This window comes from Lithobates pipiens, unplaced genomic scaffold (genome assembly GCF_037356315.1).
Source record: "Lithobates pipiens isolate NorthernLeopardFrog02 unplaced genomic scaffold, aLitPip1_a1.2 Scaffold_8, whole genome shotgun sequence".
Taxonomy (NCBI): domain Eukaryota; kingdom Metazoa; phylum Chordata; class Amphibia; order Anura; family Ranidae; genus Lithobates; species Lithobates pipiens.
Genome location: NW_027507903.1, coordinates 564,302,122 through 564,324,715, shown reverse-complemented (window position 1 = coordinate 564,324,715; position 22,594 = coordinate 564,302,122). Strand labels below are relative to the sequence as shown.

At 43.9% G+C, this 22,594-nt stretch overlaps 2 protein-coding genes across 2 annotated transcripts in view; one reads left to right on the top strand and one right to left on the bottom strand.

The window, feature by feature from the left end:
• Window positions 1-1,354: 1,354 nt before the first annotated feature.
• LOC143960997 (ATP-dependent RNA helicase DDX39A) lies at window positions 1,355-20,664 on the top strand. The gene is made up of 10 exons (XM_077470091.1): window positions 1,355-1,522; window positions 10,603-10,812; window positions 12,873-13,093; window positions 13,189-13,372; window positions 16,483-16,601; window positions 16,692-16,823; window positions 17,478-17,587; window positions 18,308-18,452; window positions 19,878-20,025; window positions 20,487-20,664. Exons 2-10 carry the CDS (start codon window positions 10,608-10,610, stop codon window positions 20,501-20,503), a joined length of 1,281 nt encoding a protein of 426 aa, XP_077326217.1. The 5' UTR covers window positions 1,355-1,522; window positions 10,603-10,607; the 3' UTR covers window positions 20,504-20,664.
• The window catches only part of ADGRE5 (adhesion G protein-coupled receptor E5), a gene marked incomplete at its 5' end in the record, with an annotated part of 185,784 nt that continues 183,247 nt past the window's right edge, over window positions 20,058-22,594 (bottom strand). Inside the window, one exon of the mRNA XM_077471585.1 lies at window positions 20,058-20,959. Coding sequence (XP_077327711.1) covers window positions 20,930-20,959 — 30 coding nt within the window. The remainder of the gene's footprint in view (window positions 20,960-22,594) is intronic.

Sequence of the window (22,594 nt, the reverse complement as noted above, 5' to 3'; positions counted from 1 at the left end):
AGAGCAGCCTATCAGTGCCCATCAGTGCTACCTATCAGTGCAGCCTATCAGCACCCATCAGTGCAGCCTATCAGCGCCTATCAGTGCTACCTATCAGCGCCCATCAGTGCTACCCATCAGTGCAGCCTATCAGCGCCCATCAGAGCAGCCTATTAGCACCCATCAGTGCTACCTATAAGTCCAGCCTATCAGCGCCCATCAGAGCAACCTATCAGTGCCCATCAGCAACCATCAGAGCAGCCTATTAGTGCCCATCGGTGCTGCCTATCAGTGAAGGAGAAAAATTACTTATTTGCAGAAGGTTTTAACAGAAACTAAAAAATATGTTTCCATTCTTCTTTTGTTTATGAAAAAAATAAAAAACCCAGTGGTGATCAAATACCACCAAATAAAACTCTATTTATGTGAACAAAACAATAAAAATTTCAAATGGGTACAGTGTTGCATGACCGCGCAATTTTCATTCAAAGTGCGACAGAGCTGAAAGCTGAAAATTGTCCTGGGCAGGAAGGGCATGAAAGTGCCCTGTAGGCGGGTGGTCCTGCACACTATAGCCACACCTCCCAGCTTTCTGCGATGGCAATGAGAGACACCTATCAGAAAAAGTATGTAGATATAGGACACGCCCCCCTTAAAAGGAGAATTGGACAAAACAGAATGATTGGTTAAACCCACAAGTGTTTTTTTTTTTACCACTATTATTCCTTTATTTGGAATTTACAAATGTAGACATTTAGAAATCAGATGAAATGTTTAGCGCTGGGAAACATCTTTTTATAGATAAATAGTACATTTTATGTACAACTATATAGATCAGACCAAAATGAGGGACAATTGAGGGACAGTGCTGCAAATCAGGGACAGTTGGGAGCTATGCTGTAGCTAACAGATAATATTCAGGTGTTTGCCTAAGTGCATTCATGACTGTCTCTTTTCAAGCACATCAGCCCTTCTGATGCATCCTATGAACCACCCGCCACGCCTTGTTATATGTACATAAAGAAACTTTATTGAGTTACTTTGAAGAGAACCCCGCTGCCCACATACAAAATGGCGGCACCCACAAAAGGCCATTGCGCTCTCGTCCTACGTCAGCACGCCCTGACCCCATTTTGTTGGCGCCAAATCTGATCTTTCAACGTGAACCCTGTCCCTGGAAAGCAACGCCCTTCCCTTCCCCTTCCGCAGACATATAATTGGCCGCTGATTTCCCCACTGTTCTATGCTTTTACCCGCCGCTCTTTATTTACATTGGTTGTCCGGGTAGTCCCGCCTCCGTCCGTGGCCAATCATACGCCGAGCTCTCTAACAAAGCCCCCGCGTCTTCCTTGTTCCCCCGGCGGCCACACCCTGTTTTCTCTTGCGTGTCCTATCGGTGAACGGGGGCGGATTTACGTCACCAGGGGCTAGGCCAACCAGCGGTGACGGGAGGAGGAGCGTATTGTGGCCTGGTCTAGTCGGGGGCCTGAGTAGTGGAATAAGGTCGCTGTACACGTGGAGGTGTAACCGGTGGAGAGCAGAGGTGAGCGGGGGCGGCGTGTGGAGGGTGAAGCCCGCGGGATGGCGGGGCACGCTGTGTGCCGGGGAGAGGCTGGTCTGTCCTCCCGGCCCGCTGTGCATGGGGGGCGGGAATGTATGAGGACTGGTAATGGAGGCCTGAATGGCGGCCTGCCCGAGGAACAGAGATCGTGCACCGCAATGAGCCGCTAGACCGGCCTACAGCCTCCATTATAGGGGGACAGTGTCATTATACACTGCATTGTACATGGGAATCGTACGATGTGATTGTATGACCACCATACTCCTGGAGTTGGCCACAGTAGCCTTTACATTTACTACAATGTTGCAATCTACAGCCATGCCGCCCTTCCATGTGTCCCCTATCAGGCAGACCCTCGTACTAGTAGTGGGGCAGATCTGAAGGAGATTGTACAATCAGAGTGTGTGTGCTCCTTGGCGGACCACACATTGTACAATCTCCTATCTATCATCTTTGTAGTGCAGGGGCTTCTCTGATTGGATACAGAGCGACTCCGGTGTTTAGATTTGGCCTCATATCATTGAGACAAACCAGTTACCACCGTCAGGAGAGCTTACAATGATCAGCTTTTTTTTTTTTTTTATTTAAATGTAAAATCTTTATCCCAAAAAACAAAACGGTTGCTGTGATTTCTTTTTCAGGATTGTATGTTTTCCCGCACCTCTCCTGTATAAACTCAGGCAGAGATACTATAAGAAGCCCGGGGTCACACAGGAGAGGTGCGGGAAGCCGCGCAATTCAGACAGGAATCACACCGCATTCTTGGTTGAATCGCATGTGTCTTTTTGCATTGAGATTTGAACCCTTTCATTTTGTATGGTCACAAATCGCAAAGGTATTGGAGACTTAATGCTCAGTATTGGTGCCAATATCAGTTTTGGTGCTACCCTAGTATGGGGGTGTCATTAGAACGACTGGGACCCATGTGTGTTTGCATGGCGTGCGATTTGTAGGGATCCCCACATAGGTTCACCATCACTCGTCTAGGGTGAAACTTGGGTACCCCAGATGTATTGGAACTACATTTCCCATGATGCTCCACTACACCGGAGAGTACATGAGCATCATGGGAAATGTAGTTCCAATACATCTGGAGTGCCAAGGTTCGCCATCACTGCCATAGACTAAGGCTCGGGTTCATACTGGGGAGGCTTCAAAGGTCGCCGACTTAAGCCCCAGAAGATTTGGCTGCTGAATGACCAGGCCTTTTTTTTGGGATACGGCGCTGCAGCGATTTAATTGACAATTGCGCAGTCATGCAAACAAAATGTCCTATTTGACCACAAATAGAGCTTTCTTTTGGTGGCATTTGATCATCTCCGCGGTTTTTATTTTTTGGCTATAAACAAAAAAGGATCAGATATATATTCCACGTAATTTTTGTAATAAAAATCGTAATAAGCGTATCATTGGTTTGCGCAAAAGTTATAGCATCTACAAAATGGGGGCTAGATTTATGTTTTTTATTTTATTTATACTAGTAATGGCGGAGATCCACTTTTTATTTTTCCGGTACTGACATTATGGCGGACACTTGACACGTTTTTGGGACCATTTTCATTTATACAGCGATCAGTACTACAATAATGCACTGATTACTGTATAAATGTCACTGGCAGGGAGGGGGTTAACTATGCCCTGACTGTGTTCTAACTGTAGGGGAGAGGACTGACTATAGGAAATGACAGATTATGGTTCCCAGCTATTAGAAACTCACAATCTGCGCCTCCTCTCAGAACAGGGATTTGTGTATTTATACACACACATGTCCCTGTTCTGCCTCTCATGCCCGCAATCGTGTGTGGCCAGCGGTCTGTGCGGCCACTAGCTTTGGCACCCAACAATGCAGCAGGTGGTGCGCCTGCCTGCCATCCCACTTAAAAGAACCAACGTGCAGCTACCATGGTTCATGGGTTTGAGGCGACCTGACATACTATAATCACAGCGGCTGGTTGGCAGGTGGGTAAAGCCGCCCCGCACATCGTCACTTCAGCACAGTTAGCAAATGACTTCTTTAATGAAAGTCAGTGCAGGCTGGTCAAAAGTCGCCTCAAAGTAGTGCAGGAACCTTTTTCTAAGTCTTAGTGACTTGAGTTGCTCTGATTGGAATGGCTCTATTGCACTGCGTGGGCCTTGCACTTTATAATCGGTTACAGCAAACTGTTTTTCTTTCTTTTGGGATAAAGGTTTAAAAAATACAATAGAAATACTGCTGACCTTTTAATACACTTATCTGTCCAGGGGTCCTGCGATATCGGCTTCAGGTGAAGGCACCAGCATTGTAAGTAAGGGAAACCAGCAGTGAAGCCCTCAGGCTTCCTGAATGGTCCCGCGGTCTTTTGGAGGTTGTGTCCCCCAGAAGCCAGGGAGTAGAAGGGGGCTGCAAATGTCATTGACTATTAACAGTCTCAGCTGGATGTGGGTACCTGTCTAAACCAGGTGTTGCACACCACCCCTCCCCCCCCAATATTTTTGTGGGGGCGCGGGTGTTTTGTTTTTTAGGAGGGGGAGTCTTTATTCCCCCGAAACATTGGCTTGATCAGTTTTTGATTTCCATAAAACTACATATTCACCTCCATTTTGCTTCTAATTGGATACTCGATGCTCTGTTTATCTACCCCTTGCGAGTCATGATCAGCAGCCACTGTCATTGGTCGGGGGCGGCATCATGCATGCGCTGGCATACAGTCAGATTTGACATTGCCAAATTAGTACATCGAGCCACGTATGCGGGGCGAACAGGCAGGTACGTAGTAAGTGATTGTAAAGTCTTGTGTTTTTTTTCCCTGTAAAAATAAACGTGTTATACTTGCCTGTTCTGTTGCAGTGGATTTGCACAGAGCAGCCCAGATCCTCCTCTTCCCGGGTCCCTCTTCAGTGTTCCTGGCCCCTCCCTCCTGTACAGTGGTCCCATGGCAAGCAGCTTGCTATAGGGGCATCCGAGCAGAGCTCCCTGTGTCCAATCAGATATGGAGCCCTGATTGGCTGGCTCACATTGACACCAGCAGGAGCCAATGGCGCCGCTGCTGTGTCTCAGCCAATCAAAGGAGAATCTTGGATGGCTGACACTCATTGACATCCCTGGACAGAGAGACCTCAGGTAAGTGGTGTTTGGGGGGGGGGGCGGCTGCTACACACAGAAGGCTTTTTATCTTCATGCACAGAATGCTTCAACATAAAAAAAACCTGACTTTACAACCCCTTTAATGCAGAAGAGACAAAGCATTAAAAATCCTGCTTGTCCTCCACATTTAATTATAAAGTTCCATTTAACAGTTCTGCAGACTCCCCAGGGAAGGATCTAGGGCTGCAACTAACGATTGTTTTCATCGGTTCTTTGGCCGATTGTTAAGATTAATCGGATAATAACCTTTAAAAAAAACTCATTTTGTACCGATTTGCATTTTTACATATTTTGTGGCCAATTTGTTGGGCAGATTAAAAAACCACAAATTGCTGCAAAAACGCATTATTGCATGCTTTTCTGCAGCTTCTCCATTGAAGTATATTGAACCAAAAAGGAACAAAATAGCACCGTTTTGCATTAAAAAAAAAAGTCCTCGTCTTTTCCAAATACGCAGCGGCTGAAAAAAATCATGGATGTGAACGTGTCCCATAGGAAACCATGTAAAGGAACTGAAGTGTTTCTGCAAAAAGCATCAAAAACAGGTGTGACCCAGGCCTGAGATGTTTAACATAATGGGGTTAAAAAAAACTAAAATGAGTACAAAAAGAGCAAATCGCTACTGTAGGTGGTTCATTTTTTACTATGGGACAGTGAAAGTAATATTTACAGTAGCGATTTGCTTTTTGTACTATAAAGGGTTCATTTTAGTTTTTTTTTTTTTAAACCCCATTGTTAGTGGCCGATTAATCGATTATGAAAATAGTAATGGATTAGTTGTCGATTCATCGATTAGTTATTTTGGCCCTAGAAGCATCAGTTGTGTGGCTTTGATTTTCCCAGCTGTCTGCTGTTCAGCCAATAGGTCAGAAATTTGGCTCAGCGCTGTACTTGGATGCCCGGAGAATTGGACCCCCATACACACTATCAGATTTTCTGCAGTTTTTTTGTCTTCAGATTTACCAAAACCATATAATGAGGTCAAACCTTAAAAGTTCACATTTGTATGCAATCAGACAGGCCTTGCACTACGGTTTTGGTAAAGCTAAAGACAAAAATCTGCAGAAAATCGAATGGTGTGTATGGGGGTCTTAGAGCGTGCCTGTGTATGTGGAAATCAACAGGCGGTTTGTTTCTCTGCCTACCATGATTTCTGCATACTAAGTCCCGGGAGGGTGCAAGTCTTGTATTAATTATCATGGTGGGGGGAGGGGAGAGGAGAGTGAGCCTGCACAGCCACAGTCCCCCCCCCCCCCCCCCCCCTCCCCCAATGGGTCTCTATATGACACCTCTGGGGACAGGTGCTGGTCGGTGACTTTGATCTAATGGATGGGGAGAGCTTGTGTACATGTCAGCTCTTCACATCAGTCCCTGATTGAGAAGGTGTCTTAATTTGCACTGTGACCATCCACACTGCGTGCGAATCACACAGAAACCACACCACATTTCTGTGCAATTCACATTCAGTCCTGTGCGGTGCAATTTCAGCCCATTCATTTTTAATGGGCTCAAATCGCACTCAAATTTTTTGGGAGCTGCACCGAACCGGATGGCAGTCGTTTTGTACCACGTGATCTGGTACAAGCAAGCGCATTGCGTTTGCAACCCTCCGAGGGCGAGGAACCCCTTCCCACTGTCAGACGTTTGGGGTGTCGTTAACTTTGTATTGACGCCTGCAGCAGATCGCATGGGCAATGCACAGATTGCAGCTTTTCCCACGCCGCATTTGTGTGAACATAGATTAAGATGTATTGGCCGAATTGGATACACTAACAAATTGAAACCAAAGGCCAACTTATATTTTCTAATCAGTTACAGCAAATAGATGGGATAAAGTTTTTTTTTTTTTTTTTTTTTTTTTACATAAAAGCTGATCAATATAAGCGGCCCTGCCAGTGTTAAATGGTTTGTCCCAGCCCTGTAAGCGCAGAAGAGCTAGTTCTGTTGAAAAATAGACTTGCTGGCCAGATCACCAGGTGGAAACAAATGGAAAATAAATACAGGCACCACATCTAAGAATTGGTAAGCTGCAATATAAGAATTGAATGTGAGGCGAAGGGCTTGTCAGAGGTATTCAAGCTCCAATGTGCGAACTTGGCTTTAATAAAAAAACTTTATAGCTGGGATCTGTTGTGGGAAATTCTCACTTTTAAAGTTTTGTCAAACCATTTTCCACTAAATCCCAGAGATGATGTAACAGGAAGTGAGGAAAATCCTTAGTGGTGTCCCTGTTGGAAGATTTCCTCTTCTCTTTGTGCTGGGATCCCCCCTTGTTTTAGTGTCATTGGTCACCTAGGACGTGGGGGGGGGGGGGGGGGGTCATCCACCTGGTGGGGTCCAAGTTTTGGCTCTTAGATTGTTTATACTAGGTCAGTTGCCACCTGGCTTAAAGTGCTTGGAAACCCTCATGGTTTTTCACCCTAATAGGTTCTATCCATTAAGATGAAAAACTTTGTGCGGCAGCAGAGCCCTAGTTTCCTACCTAACCCCGATCGTTCGTACAACAAGGACCAGCACATCAGCTCCAACCACTGTCTCAGGTCCTCATTGGATAGATTGATGGCAGGAACCATTGGCTCTTGCTGCTGTCAATCCAATCCAGTGACATGGGGACAGGGCTGAGTCCTTCTGTCTGTGTCAATGGATGCAGCAGTAGGACTCGGTAGCATGCCTGTATGGCTGCCTCACCTGTGGGGGGGCACTCGAGAAGGGGAGGAGCCAGTAGCGCAGCTGGGGTGTCCCAGAAAAGGAGGATCGGGGCTACTCTGTGCAAAACCTTTACTTCAAGGAGGTAAGTATAACATGTTTAAAAAAAAAAAAAAGCTTTACAATCACTTTAACATGAGCCTGTGTTTTCCCATCCATTCAGAGAAAGGTGCACAATGGCAGAATCACCAGTAGCGTCCTTTGCCAATTCGTTCAGGTATAGGGATCATGTGACTGGCTTCCCTTTCCTCCCAGGTGATGGAGCTGGTGATTGGTTGTTTAAGTAGCGGTACAGCATTAGGGCCCTCAGCTGTGTCTAATGCTGAGGATATCAGCTGAAATTCGCTCATTTAGACAGTTTGTTTTTTGGTCAGTTAATGGGCACAAGTCGTTATTCGATTGGGATGTTTTTGAGCCAAAAAACGAAGGACCATTTAATTGTAAGGTTAAGGTGTTTCCTGTCCACACTGTTTGCCCTAGGTATATGTGAAAAAAATGAACAATTGATTCTTTTGTCCACTGAACAATTTATCGGTCATTACATGATGACACTGTCGTTTGCTTTCACGGCCGAATGTTCCTTTTTCAAAAATGGGTTTGGACAGTTTTTTGTAGTGTGGCCAGCATTGGTTCCAAGCTGTGAGCCAACCTGGGGTCTGATTAAGTGCTTGGTTGATTTTAAAGCAGAACTCTTTGTAAATTGATGGCACAGCAGAAATGCATGTACAGTATGTGAGCTGTTCTATATACCAAAGGATTGGTAGCGAGACATTCAACCTGACATGCTGGACAGACCGATGGAATCGGATCACCTGATAAGTCAGCTGGGATTTGGTAACATTGAACCTGAGGATAGCGATGTCTGATTTTGCATGTTGACTGTTGTATGAATGAAATATCACAGATGACTAATCTGTTGAAAGGTAGAACAGTTGACCTAGGCATTCATACTCTGGGGTTGATTAAAGTGGTTGTAAACCCTTGTTTACAAGGGTTTGTTACAGGTAAGCCTATATTAAGGCTTACCCGTAGCCAACAAGCATATCTCCTAAACCTGCATGGTTTAGGGGATATCCCTGTATTTGCATGTGCCAACACCATGCGGCACATGCACACTTAAGACAACTGAAGCAATGGCATTATATGCCGTTGCTTTAATTGTACTGTGCTGTTCCCACGCAGTGACGTCATCTCGGCTCCGGGTAATCACAGCACTGGAGCCAAGATACCCGGAAGTCACTCCGGGTCAACATGTTGGATGGGGAGACGTGAATTGATGCAGGGGCTTCGTTCTGAGGTAAGTCATACGTAATTAGAAAGTATGCTATCCATACTAGCTAATTATGCCTTTCTCTTGCAGGGTTTTTTTTTTTTCGTTGTGGGTTCACTTCCTCTTTAAAGGCCCATACACACGTTCAGAAAATTGAAAGCGGTATTTTTCAAACGAATATCTGATTGTTGGTACACAGCCTTCAAGAGCCGATAACCATGCATGTGAAATTATCCAATGGGACAAGCACAAATTTTTCTCGTACTATACCAGATCGTATGATTTTCATTTAATCACTACAGTTGTCGTCCGGAAATACAATGCATGGCATCACTAAGGAATTTTTATTCTGTAGTATGAGAATCTTCATAACTTTAGTAACCTTCATTTTTGATATGGAGACTACCATGCGTGTACTCAATCTGGTGCAGCTGTGCATCGCAGCCAATCTTCTGATTGCAGCTGGTTCAATTAGAGCCCTTTCACTCTGAAAGAGCCCAGGCATCATCGGTAAAGTGCCACTATTTTTAGCGTAGTTTTAGCAGCGCTATTCGGCTGCTGGCGAAGTACTTTTAACCCCTGCTAGCGGCCGATAAAGGGTTAAAACTGCCCAAAACACGATGCTGTAGCGGCGCCTTGCCAGTGGTTCGGCAGCACCGCCCATTGATTTCAATGGGCATGGGCTCTATAGGAGATGTGTATTCACCGCTCCTATATCGCTGCAAAGAAGCTGCTAGCAGGACTTTTTGTGACGTCCTGCGAGCGCAGCACCCCAGTGTGAGCACTCAGGGCTTTCACGCTGGGTTTGCAGCTGAGGCTTTTTTCAGGCACTTTACTGGTGCTGTTTTTAGCGCTGAAACACCCAAAAAATGCCTCCAGTGTGAAAGGGGTCTTAAGCTTAAACAGAAAACCTAGAAGCTGATTGTTTTGTCTTTTTTGGGGGTTATTTTGCACCCTCCAGTTTAGTAAATCAGCCCCTGTGTGTATTAGATTTCTATTGAAGCCTAGGCTTGCACTGGGTGCGGGAATGAAATTCAGCTGAACTCGCACAATTTCATTCCTGCATGTCAGTCCCGATTTTGGGGATGATTTCAGAGATGTCTGTGTGGGTTTCTGCACAGATGTCAATGGAAATCACATGCCGAAATCACTAAAAGTGGTACAGAAAATACTTGTGGATATTGGTGTGGTGCCACAAATGTGACGTCACACCGATTAGGACGGTGCCATTGCCACTGATTTGACATGTCAAATTGCAATGTGAACACTTAGCTGTCACTGCTGTGCTTGGGAAAATCGAGGATGCCGAGCGGTTTCATGTTTTTATTTACCCAAGTGCATGCAGCAAGTAAACACCTAATCTACTCGCTTGTTCCAGGCCAGCTCTTGGACTATAGTGAAGCCAGAGGATAAACATGACAGTAGGAACTTATTCTCTCTGGAGAAGAGATGCTTGAGAGGGGATATGATTTCAATATATAAATACCGTACTGGTGACCCCACAATGGGGATAAAACGTTTTCACAGGAGGGAGTTTAACAAGACACGTGGCCACTCATTAAAATTAGAAGAATTACGTAGAGGGTTCTTTACTGTAATAGCGGCCAGGTTGTGGAATTCTCTTCCTCATGCGGTGGGCTCAGCAGGGAGCATTGATGGTTTCAAGAAACTATTAGATAAGCACCTGAATGACCACAACATACATGGATATACAATGTAATACTGACATCTAATCACACACATAGGTTGGACTTGTGTCTTGTTTCAACCTCACCTGCTATGTAACATCAGGATTCCCAGTAACCAGCTGAGAAATGTGTACAAATGACACTGCCTTTACCTTGGTCCATTATATTTGAGTGTCATTAATGGTAAACTTGTAGCAAGGGGACTTTGTTTTTCATGGTGTTGCATTTCCTTTATACTGTGCTAAGTTTTGTGTTCTCATTCTATTGTCCCCAGACATCATGACTGAGCAGGATGTTGAAAATGAACTGTTGGATTATGAAGAAGAGGACGAGCCACAGCAAAGCGAGACGCCGGCACCCACCGTCAGAAAAGAGGTGAAAGGATCCTACGTGTCCATCCACAGTTCTGGTTTCAGAGACTTCTTGTTAAAACCCGAACTGCTCCGAGCCATTGTGGACTGTGGTTTTGAACATCCCTCTGAAGGTAGGTGCAGCTGCTGAATCCAAGGAAACTGGTCTTGGGGGAAGAATGCCAGTTACCACCTCACCTCTCCTGAAGCTACAAGTTGCTCTGTTGTGGTGCTGATGGCTGTTCACCTTCAATATTCTTTGTCACCGATGCAGAACTGTGTGCAGGAATTGAAGTTGGTTATTGAAATCTGCAACTATCATTTTCTGTTGAAAGATCAGCCGTTGTAACCTCCCGTATTTCTCAGCATGTTTCCTAAAGCAGTGTTTCTCAACCCCAGTCCTCAAGGTGCCCCAACAGGTCATGTTTTCAGGTTTTCTATTTTGCACAGGTGATTTCATCTGTTTCATTGCCTTGGTAATTACCACAGCCGTTTGATCTGAGGGAAAGACTGAAAACATGACCTGGTGGAACGCCTTGAGGACTGGAGCTGAGACACTGTATCTGTGGGCTGCAAACCCTGGCAAAATCTAGTGACAGACTGCTGTTACATACTTTTCATGGTACCCTGTTCCTCAAAAGTCCCATCACATTTTGGGTGGTTTGCAATACAAATGCAGCCGGTGTAGAAATATCCAGTCATCCAGGCTGACATCACCCATCAGGGCAATTTGATATTTGCATAGCTTCTAGAAGCCAGCTTCTTGCTGGCGTCAAGAATGAGGGCTGTTGTTGGGGTAATGAGACCAGAGTGCTGTGATGTTTTCAGGAAGCTATGTACAGTGCCCTGCCGGATGATATATCTGCATTGCATAGTGTTATAAAAAAAACTGCTGTTATTAAAATAAGTTAATTTTGAGTAAAAAACTCACCTAGCATAGATCCCCTACCAGCTCTATGAGAACTGGGCAATCAAACGCAGCTGATTGCTCAGCTTTCTCCCCTCTGCTTTGAGCAGAGATCTGTGGCTGTCTGTCTTCGGATAACTGCTCTCCCCTCCAGCATGTACTGGAGTGCTGGGCGGTAGAGGGATGGCTCAGGCTCTCACTAGATTGCTTAGAGACCAAGTCAGGTGCAGATCCAGGCATCTAAGTGGATCCTGACCATGTGATCTTTCTTGAGTCTGGGCCGGCAGAGTGACATCAGACAACAGTGGGCTTTAGCCTGCTGTCGGCTGAAAACTTGGTCACAGGAGAGTGTAGAATGAACAGCACTCCTGTGATCCAGAGGTATGGCCAAAAAAGCTTTGGTCGTACTTTAAAGAATTCCAGGAAAAGTTTTGTTTCCCAAACAGTGGGGCTGTGCTTACACTGCATGGGTTAACGGCTTGTTTTTTTTTTTTTTTTTTTGTTTAGGTGTGAGGAGAGCGATGATATAATTGGCTAATTTGCTGGTCCTCCGAAATAAAAGCAGAATAAATGATTTTTTACCTTTAGCATAATCTCTATATTTACACCCATATTTTGGGCTGTAATATGTTGGTAATCACCAGCCCCCTTTTCCCCTGTAACAGCTGCAGCTGTTTCTTCTCCCTGCAACCAATGTTACATTTATCACTGCAGCTGTTAGTCTCCACCCTGACAGCTGTTGTGTCATTCATTCACAGGTCCCGTCTGCTGCTGCTGATCAGCACCATCGCAGTCCATTGACACTTCAGTAATATATATGTATGGGCAGAGAATTGTAGTGGTGTCTTCAGGAGCCTGACGTACCCAAAAACCACTGGGTGTGGGTGCAGAGCTTTGCAGGATCCTGTGTTGAAATAAATGCATTTTTTTTTGCCTGTAAAATCATGTGCTGTTTGTTTTACTAAAGGTCAACTTGGCCTTTAAACTTCAAAGTTTTCATAGCGCACCAGAGTTCTTGGTGTAGCAGATGGCCCTGAGAAGAAGCAGAATGTGTGCAGACACTGGCCGGTTCTTTTCCATATAGGTTTGATGGAGATCTACACCCCATATTTGTTTAAAGGGGGTGGCTAGTCTTTTTGGGAGTGGAGAAGACAACTTAATTTCATAGTGCATTGAAGAAAAATGACAGAATTTCCACTGCAGATTTGTTTTTATTTTGATTCTCCTGATATCTCTTGTGTGTCTTCATGTGGACACTGAATCATGATTTTTATATTTTTCCTTCAGTGCAACATGAATGTATACCTCAAGCCATCCTCGGGATGGACATCTTGTGTCAGGCCAAATCCGGTATGGGGAAGACTGCGGTCTTTGTCCTGGCCACACTTCAACAGATTGAGGCAGTGGATGGACAAGTATCAGTTCTTGTAATGTGCCACACACGTGAACTCGCTTTCCAGATCAGTAAGGAGTATGAGCGATTCTCAAAGTACATGCCTAATATAAAGGTAAGAACTGTTATTTTGATGTGTAAGGGGTGACCTTGTGCTCATGTACTGTGAATTGTTTATTGAGTTTAACAACTAATCTTCTCTCCAAACAGGTTGCTGTTTTCTTTGGTGGCCTTTCAATTAAGAGAGATGAGGAGACCATCCAGAAAAGCTGTCCTCACATTGTGGTGGGTACTCCCGGCCGTACCCTGGCGCTAGTCAGACAGAAGACTCTGAACTTGAAGCATGTCAAACACTTTGTCCTGGATGAGTGTGATAAGATGTTAGAGCAGCTAGGTAAGTAGTGTATAAAGGTGGGGAGAAATGCACAGGCTGTATTGTGAAAATGCATGTTTGGCATTGTGGCTTAAAGCATTACCCAAAAAAAGGAAATTTTTTTTTTTAAGCATGTTATATGGCAGTGCTTGTGCTGTGTAATGCCCCTTATATTAGAGGTCGACCGATATGGGTTTTTCTCTGGCCGATACCGATATTTAGAAATCGCCACGGCCGATTTATGATGCCGATTTTTTTTGGGCCGATATGTTAGGCCGATTGTTTATTTTTTTTCCCCTTCATCTCATAAAATCTAACAGTTAGACACCTTTCCCACTGGGGTGTTTTTCAGGCGCTTTAAAATAGCACCTGTAAAGTGCCTGCAAAACGGCTCCCCTGCAGTCTGTGTGGAAGCCCTGAGTGCTTTCACACTGAGGAGATGCGCTGGCAGGACGTTAAAAAAAAGTCCTGCAAGCAGCATCTTTCGAGTGGTGTATACTGCTCCTCTACCACTCCTGCCCATTGAAATGAATGGGCACTGCTGCCGAAGCACCTGCAATGCAATTTGGCAGCGGCGCTTCACGGGCACATTTAACCCCTTCCTGGGCCGCCAGCTGAATTATAAGTGCCCCGCTAAAATGACGGTAAAGCGCCGCTAAAACTGGCAGCGTTTTACCGTCAACGCCTACTCGCTCCAGTGTGAAAGCAGCCTTAAGACCCCTTTCACACCAGGGCGTTTTGCAGGCGCTATAGCGTTAGAAATAGCGCTTGCAAAACGCCCTAAAGAAGCTGCACCATTGTGTGTAGTGTGAAAGCCCCGAGGGCTTTCACACTACAGCGGTGCGCTGGCAGGACGTCAGAAAAAAGTCCTGCCAGCATCTTCTTTGGAGCGGTGAAGAAGCGGTGTGTTTACCGCTGCTCCCTATTGAAATCAATGGGGCAGCGCTGTAATACTGCCGGGAAAACGCTGCTATTGCGGCACATTGCCGGCGGGTATAACCCTTTCGCAGCCGATAGCGGGGGGTAAAAGTGCCCCGCTAGCGCCCAAAATGCTCCGCAAATCCGGCGGTACAACGCCGCTAAAAATGGCGTTTTACCGTCCACGCTATCGGCGGTGTGGTGTGAAAGGGGTCTTAGTGATACAGAAAATTTCTTACATTTATTAAACAAAACAAACATCCAAACAGTTCACGTGTATGTATAATTTAGAATGAGAATATATATAACACAAAAACAGGTAAAACTTTTGGATGAAAAAAAATGGGCTAACTTTACTGTTTTTTTTTATTTTTTTTATTTTTTTTTTTAATCTCTATTTTTTTCCAAAAAAAATTGAGTTTGAAAGACCGCTGCGCAAATACCGTGTGACAGAAAATATTGCAACAACCGCTATTTTATTCCCTAGGATCTCTGCTAAAAAAATATATATAAGTTTTGGGGGTTCTAAGTGAATTTCTAGCAGAAAATACAGGATTTTTATTTGTAAGCATCAAGTGTCAAAAAGATTTAGTCTTTAAATGGTTAAACTGAGAACTTCTACACACTAAGTTGAATTCATTCATTCAAGTGTAAACATTGTATCTTTTTGATCTTTTCTTGGCAGACTGCCCAGAGAGGAGACAAGTGCTTCACTCAAGTCTCCAGGCAACTTACACTGACTTCTATTACTGAAGTCATTTGCAAGTTGCGCTGAATATATCATCGGCCTTTTTTAACAGAACAATCGGCCAATGCCGATTTAATTAAAAAACGCCAAATATCGGTCGACCTCTACCTTATATCACCTAAAATACCTGGCTGATCCTGCCAGTTTCTCACCTCCCCTCTGTAAACTGACCATCATCATGGCTGCTGAGCCCTGACACTGTAGTCACTTTACATGTCAAGAAAATGCTGGTTATACCTAATTTCATAGTGCTGATCAGCGCACACATGACCATCTCTCTCCTGGCTGATGTCAGATGGGCAGAGGAGAGAGCCGGCTGGTCACATGAGCGACGCTCTGAAATGAGGAATAATCTGCTTTTTTGTTTGCACAGGGGGACACAGCATTAAGAAACTGAGCGGATAGAGAGAGGAGATATGATAGTAATATATAAATACCTCAATGATCCCAGCATAGGTAGGAAACTATTCAGTCTTGGAGTGCAGGAGGACACGGGGCCATACAATGAGATTGGAGGAGAAGCCATTTAACCTTGAGCTGTGCAGGGTTTTTGTTCACTGTCAGGGTGATAAGAATGTGGAAAACACTCCCACAATCGGTGGTGTCAGTATCAAGTATTGATAGTTTTAAAAAGACCTTTGGATGTGCATCTAGGCGAACACAGTATACAAGGATATGGGAAATGATTATGTACAGCAGGGATATGCAATTAGCGGACCTCCAGCTGTTGAAAAACTAAGTCCTATCATGCCCCTGGGTGTCATGATTGTGGCTGTCAGTCTTGCTATGCCTCATGGGACTTGTAGTTCTGCAACAGCTGGAGGTCCACTAATTGCATATACCTGAACTACAAGTCCCATGAAGCACAGCAAGACTGAGCCACAATCATGACAGTCATGGGACTTGTAGTTTTACAACAGCTGGGAGGTCCTCTGCTGTACATGAACACACTCACAAAGGTTGAACTTGATGGAATATTTTGTCTTTATTCAACCTTATTAGCTATGTAACTTGCTGCTGGACTGCTTTTACAAGCAGTGGGAGATGACTTATCAAGTTGGTTTTAGCACAATTGTTGTGCATAAAGTTGAGTTCCTGTTACACTGGGATGACTGAAAGCTGTAATGAGTAGGAGATTGTCATCTCTTTGCCTTGAACCTGTGGTGTATTATAGAGGAAATAAAAGTAGTTGTGAAGGCTTAACTTTAATGCATTCTCTGCATTAAGGTAAAAAAATAGTATCACACCTACAGTATAATACTTAACTGAGCCCAGCACTGTGCGCAGGTAAGTATAGCCTGTTTGTTTTAATAATAAAATAGCCTTACTATCACTTTAAGAGATTAACTTTTTACTAATTAAGTGATCATATTCATGTGTGATTGACATTAGTCTTGACTTAAATAGTTTCAATGCACTCAATGTAACCTTCAATTCATACATGACTGTTTTGCTTTTCTGGCAGACATGCGCAGAGATGTGCAGGAGATTTTCCGTCTTACCCCTCACGAGAAACAGTGCATGATGTTCAGTGCCACCCTCAGCAAGGAGATCCGCCCAGTCTGCAGAAAGTTCATGCAGGATGTGAGTATCCAGCATTGTGATCTACCTGCAGCATCATCTGCTACTTATGTTTTGCATGGCAACCTATAACTCCTTGTATTTCTTCCTCAGCCCATGGAAGTGTTTGTGGATGATGAGACCAAGCTGACGCTTCATGGTTTGCAGCAGTATTATGTCAAACTAAAGGACAGTGAGAAAAACCGGAAACTGTTTGACCTGTTGGATGTGCTGGAGTTCAATCAGGTTAGTAAGGGGCATCTAAAGAGATGCTCTCATTTTGTATATTTAAGGCAATATGCCGGTGTCTCCATACAGCCCTCTATCCCAGAAATGTACACTTGCCCATCCATACTTCTGTTTTAGTTGAGCAGGGTTTCCGGGTACAGAGGAGCAGGTGAACTCCATGTGACCGTGGTTTGAGTGGCCACTTACCAGGCCTGCACACTGTCGCATGAGGGTGAGGGCAATGATTACCTTCTCAGCGTGAGTTAAAACACCAGAGTTTACCCAAGCTGGGCTCCTGCAGCATGAATAAGAATGCCTTCCTGGGACAGATGGAGCTATCACAGGATGCTGACACTTTTGTACTGTGTGGAAATCCCAGAGGGCCTGCCAGTGCTGCTCTTTTCATTTATTGCAAATACTGCTTTTCTTTCATTTCCTTGTAGTTTGAATTGCTAACCCCTTTACAGACAAGGACCTCTGTCTCCAACTTTCCTGATCTGCATACTTGTTTTACTGACCAGAACATTTTTAAGTCAGTTTGCATGATCAAGTATTTTTAGGAGATAATGTCAGCACCCATATTTCTCCTAGAAAATTTGTTCAATAAATGTGTTCTGTGTCTTTGTGTATATGGTGGTGTGTATCATACCTGACATCCGTTTTCTCCTTCAGGTGGTCATCTTTGTAAAGTCCGTGCAGAGGTGTATAGCACTGGCACAGCTCTTGGTGGAACAAAATTTCCCAGCTATCGCAATCCACAGGGGAATGCAACAAGAGGAGAGGTGAGGCTTGCTTTTTTTTTTTTTTTTTGGGAGGTTTGCATGTATAGCAACGGCTGCCAAGTACAGTGTGGGCTGCTTTAAAATGGCAACATAGGGGCCTGTTGCGTATTGAAAGAATGGCTTCCAGAAGTTATCATATATTCAGGGTTGAGTGATAAGTTTGACTTTCAACTCAATGACTGCTGGTCTGTCTGCCATTTGCAGTTGCTTCCCCCTAATCTGTTTACATCTATAGGGCTGGAGAGGTCAGAGTACAGGTAACATCTGTGGAAGGCACTGATCTTTTTATGAAAATTCACAGTAATGCTCAGGGGATATTTCTAAAGCGTTGTCCCATTTCTAAATGTGACATCTTGGCAGATTAAAGTGTTAGTAAACCCAGCACTCTGCATTCACTATATCAGGTCTCTCACAGTACACAGAACATGGAAATTCAGTTATTTTAGTAAATTATAAACTGCTAAATACCTTCTCATCAGCAGTCTTGTTATTTCTGTGTCCGCCCAAGCACTGCTTAAGGCTTGGAGTTTACGTTCTCTTCTGACTGTCCTATGAGGCTGCTTGACCCCTGACTTTGGACAATGCTGATCACATGCACACCAAACTGAGCATGTGCAGAAGAGTGCTTCTTAGGGCTCTGCTATCAGCAGATTGGGGACAGTTTAAAAAAAAAGTGCTATTTTGTGGTATAATATGATCATTTGTATTCCCTTCTTCCAGGCTTTCAAGATATCAGCAATTTAAGGATTTCCAGAGAAGAATTCTTGTTGCCACTAATCTTTTTGGCCGAGGAATGGATATAGAAAGAGTTAATATAGTATTCAACTATGACATGCCAGAGGATTCCGACACCTACCTGCATCGGGTGAGTCATTTGTGAGGCATGTCTTTGAAAATTTGGGGACCAAAAACAATACATTATGGTGTGTATGATTGAAGTGTATCTATCAGGACCAATTGGCGAGGTTATTAAATGACTTGAAGTGTTTCAGTTCTGTCATCCCTGCTATCCTACTTGGATAGTTACTCAGATAAAACATCCATTAGGGTAAGGAAGTCCTAACATTTGCACATTCTTGAGCGGGCATGAGCTGTGTTGGTTGCACTCCTGGTGTTTTGTCATGCAGGAGGACCAAGTGGTGCCCAGAATGGCACCTGTAATTTTTGTGATCTAAATTGGCCATGAGTCGGGGAGGTATCCCTAACCCCCCCCATACCCCCAACATGTGATCTATTAATATTTGGCCTTGGGAAGGGTGGAGGAGTGCGTGTGTGTTTTTTTTTTTTTTTTTTTTTTTTTTTGTTAAATATTTTTTTCTTACACCTTCTGCAAGCAGACAACCAATTTCCTTTAAGACCCTCTCACACTTGTGTGTGCTATTTCACATTGGTTTTGAGGAGCTTCCCCTTTTTTAGTGGGACCTTCATGTAGGTCAAAAAATATGCCTTGTCACCCAGTGTACCTCAAGGCAATGCATGGGCTCTTTATGAAATATGTTGCTGTTATCAGAAGTACAGGTGCTTTTGCGCAGTTTGTGTATGTCTGTGGGGTTCTTTTCAAAATTAATGGTAATGCACATACACCACTTGGAAAAGTGTGAACGTGTGCTTGTGTATTGCTGTGCATAGGTGGTTGGGGAATTGATGTTTACCATAACCCTCACTGCTGGCAGATCTCTTTATCAGATTCATCATAATAACCCTCACTATTTAAAGCCTGGTAAAAGCTGAATTTATTTTTGGTTGAAAAAAAACTGTTGGAGCCGCTGTTCTAATGATCTGACGTTGTTACAACAATCTCCCTTGCTGAACTGTTGTTGTCACAGGGAGACAGGCACCCACCCCCCTGCTAGAACACACCAGTCAGTGCTCTCAGTCATTGACTGAGTGTGCTGATTGGGAGTGGGTCGGCTGCTGGTTTCCAGCGAGCTGGCTGGCATACACACGAGCCGAATGTAGGACGGATTTTATTGAACTGGTCGGTGTTCGGCCCATGTGTACAGACGGGTCTTAAAAGTTCGGCTTCTGCATTGTTAATGTAGGGAAACATGGCGTGTCCCTGTTTGTCAGTGTGGCCAGATTTCCATTTCAATTTTTTTTAGAATAGCTTACAGCTTGCCCAAAGGCAGCTCCAAACACCTACAAAGGTAAGAAATTTGTAGATATGCTGTGTGAATGGCAAACCTAATCGAGGGGCTTTTGCTCATTTTCACTGCAAAATTAGAACTACACTTTAAAGTGACTTAATGTCGTCTGTTTCATTGCCTTGACTGAATTTCATTCTGTGCAGGTGGCTCGTGCTGGCAGATTTGGCACCAAAGGTTTGGCCATAACATTTGTATCTGACGAGGAAGATGCCAAAATCCTGAATGATGTCCAAGACAGATTTGAAGTCAACGTGGGTGAATTACCCGATGAGATAGACATATCAACTTACAGTAAGTGAAATCAATCTATCTCATACTGAAAATGGTGGTGAGATGTTTATTTAGCACTGATACTTTACATATTGTACATTCACATCAGTCCCTGCCCTCAAGGTGCTTACAATCTAAGATCCCCAACTCGCATACATACTTTTTACTAAGGCAAGGTTAGACAGGAGCCAATTAACCTACCAGCATGTCTTTGGGGATGTGTAGAAACCCATCATGCAAGCACAGGGAGAACATACAAACTCCATGCAAGGAGTATTCAAGACAAGAGGACATGTGAAGAAGCTATGATAGATTTCTCCCACAGAGTATACTGACATGTGGACTTTAATTTTATTAGCATAATATACAAATGCAATTATAACCTATATATAAAAACTGTACCTTGGACAGAAGCATTGCCTTGAATATTTACATAAAGAACATTGTCACATTTTAATTGACTTCTTCTTCTTTCTTTACAGTTGAACAGAGTCGATAACGCTGCCCCCTGCTGTCCCGCTAGGAGTACGTCCTCATCTCTGATTTAGTTTCCGCTCTTGTCTGGCTGCACACAATATTTCGGTTTTACAATATCTGGGTTTTTTATTGAGTTTGGTTTTGTGTAAAGAAGGGAAAGAAATTAAACTTTTTTATTGTTTAGATCCTGTGTCGTCCTCGTTCATAATTAATCATCAGTTGCTTCCTTGGAAGTATTGGAATGCTTTCCATTTGGTCAGAGGTGATCAGCACAGTGAAAAGTGCAGCCTGCTGGAGTATTCTGCTGACATATCAGTCTGTTGTGTTGTGTTTTTTTTTTTTTTTTTTTTTTTTTTTAAATAGTCCGGGTTTAGGCAAGTGGGAAGTGCAAAGTAAGTCTTTACGTGGGAAGTTGCGCCACAAAAGATTGCAAGGTGTGCGGGATCCATCATAAGCCAGACTCCTTGTTTACCTTGGCCTGTAACAAACACATTAGACAGGATGTAAGAAGACATACAAAATAAACCGTTCTATTTAATCACCTCCTGATTGGCCATTGTAGTTAAAGTGGAACTAAACTAAATCCGAGCACCACAAACCAAAAATGCTTTTGAATTTATCTTTAATATTTAAAGCAAACACGCTCATCCATGTCTCCATGCTTTATTTTGTGGAGAAGTCACTTTGATAAACACCCCCTAGCATTTCTCGCCATAGCCATCTTAAGGGCAAATTTATGTAGCAGTTACATCCTGGAATCCGCCTACCCTTAGCTCAGGCAGTGCAAGCAGGAGAGGGTGTGCTTAGCTGAGACATCCCCTCTTCCCCTACTGAAGACTCCTGGGATGTAGATTTGCCTAGGCATGGAAACCAGGAACTAAAGACATGTAAAATAAGTAAATATGATATACCTCTTTTTTTTACTAATGCTAGCAGCATGAGATGAGGATTACAAATTGGCCAATGTTGGAGTGAAGTTCTGCTTTAAATGGCTGGTCGGATTCTCTGCAGCTGCAAGAGCCATTTATTAAATGTGCTTGTTCTCAGAGCAGTGCTTGCTTGTAATGGCTATGAACCCACTGTTGGTAGGGATCATAGGCAAATGGCATAGTGCCCATCTGCATCGCTCTGTGCCTTGTGATGGCCAATCGTAGCATTTACAACAGTACTCCACTGTTTACATTTGAGGTTGCCACTTCTCTTACAGAAGAGGAAGGGAAGGGGGGACAGTGTCTGATTGCAGGAACAAGGAAAAGGCAGCAGAGAAATGGCTCCAGTACAAGATTGGCATGGGGGGTGGCAGGGGCTAGAGTGCCCCTGATCGCCAGTCTTGTGGGATTTTTTTTTTTGAGGGGGGGGGGGGGGGGGGTGTTGAAAGTGCAGACAATTGTTGAAGATAGAATGGGCGTGGGGTTTAAAATCCCACCAATCACAACTGTCATTGTTTTGGAGGCTAGAGTGTGCTTTTGGGTTTAGCCATTGCCAGTCTCAGTGCAGTGAAATTTCATCCTCCAGGGAACTTTACCACTAAAAACAGAAAACTTTGCTTCAGCAGGTAACTTTTGAGAGCTAACCACCTCAGAACCAGCTTGTTCATTTCTGAAAATTTGTGGCAAAAAAATAATTCACCCTGGTGTGTGCAATTTCATATTTTATTAGGTGTTAATCTAGAAAGCAAAGGAAACTATTCATTATTCAAAATTTTTTGTGTAAATTTTTTATTTTTTTTCCCCCTATTTATCCACTTCCAAATCACATACCTGGTATGTCATTTGACTTCAAGGGGTTGTGCCTGGATGATACCTGCAGGCATCATCCAGGTACTGTTTTTTTTTTTTTTTTTTTTTTTTTTCTCAACCGTCCGCTCTCTTGTAATAGCAATCGGAGTGGCTATCTGGCTGCTTGATTGGTATTAACAAGCAGGGGACGGGGATCATCTCACATGTTGCAGGCATAGCCGTTAACATCAGATCATGGGCAGTAATTCTAGCACCAGACCCTCTGTAAATCTTAAGGGATAACCTGTAAATGCTTTTACAGCATAACCTATGAATAGTAAAATTTGTTTGTTGCCACTGCACGGGCAATTTTAAAGCGTGTCATATCTGGTATT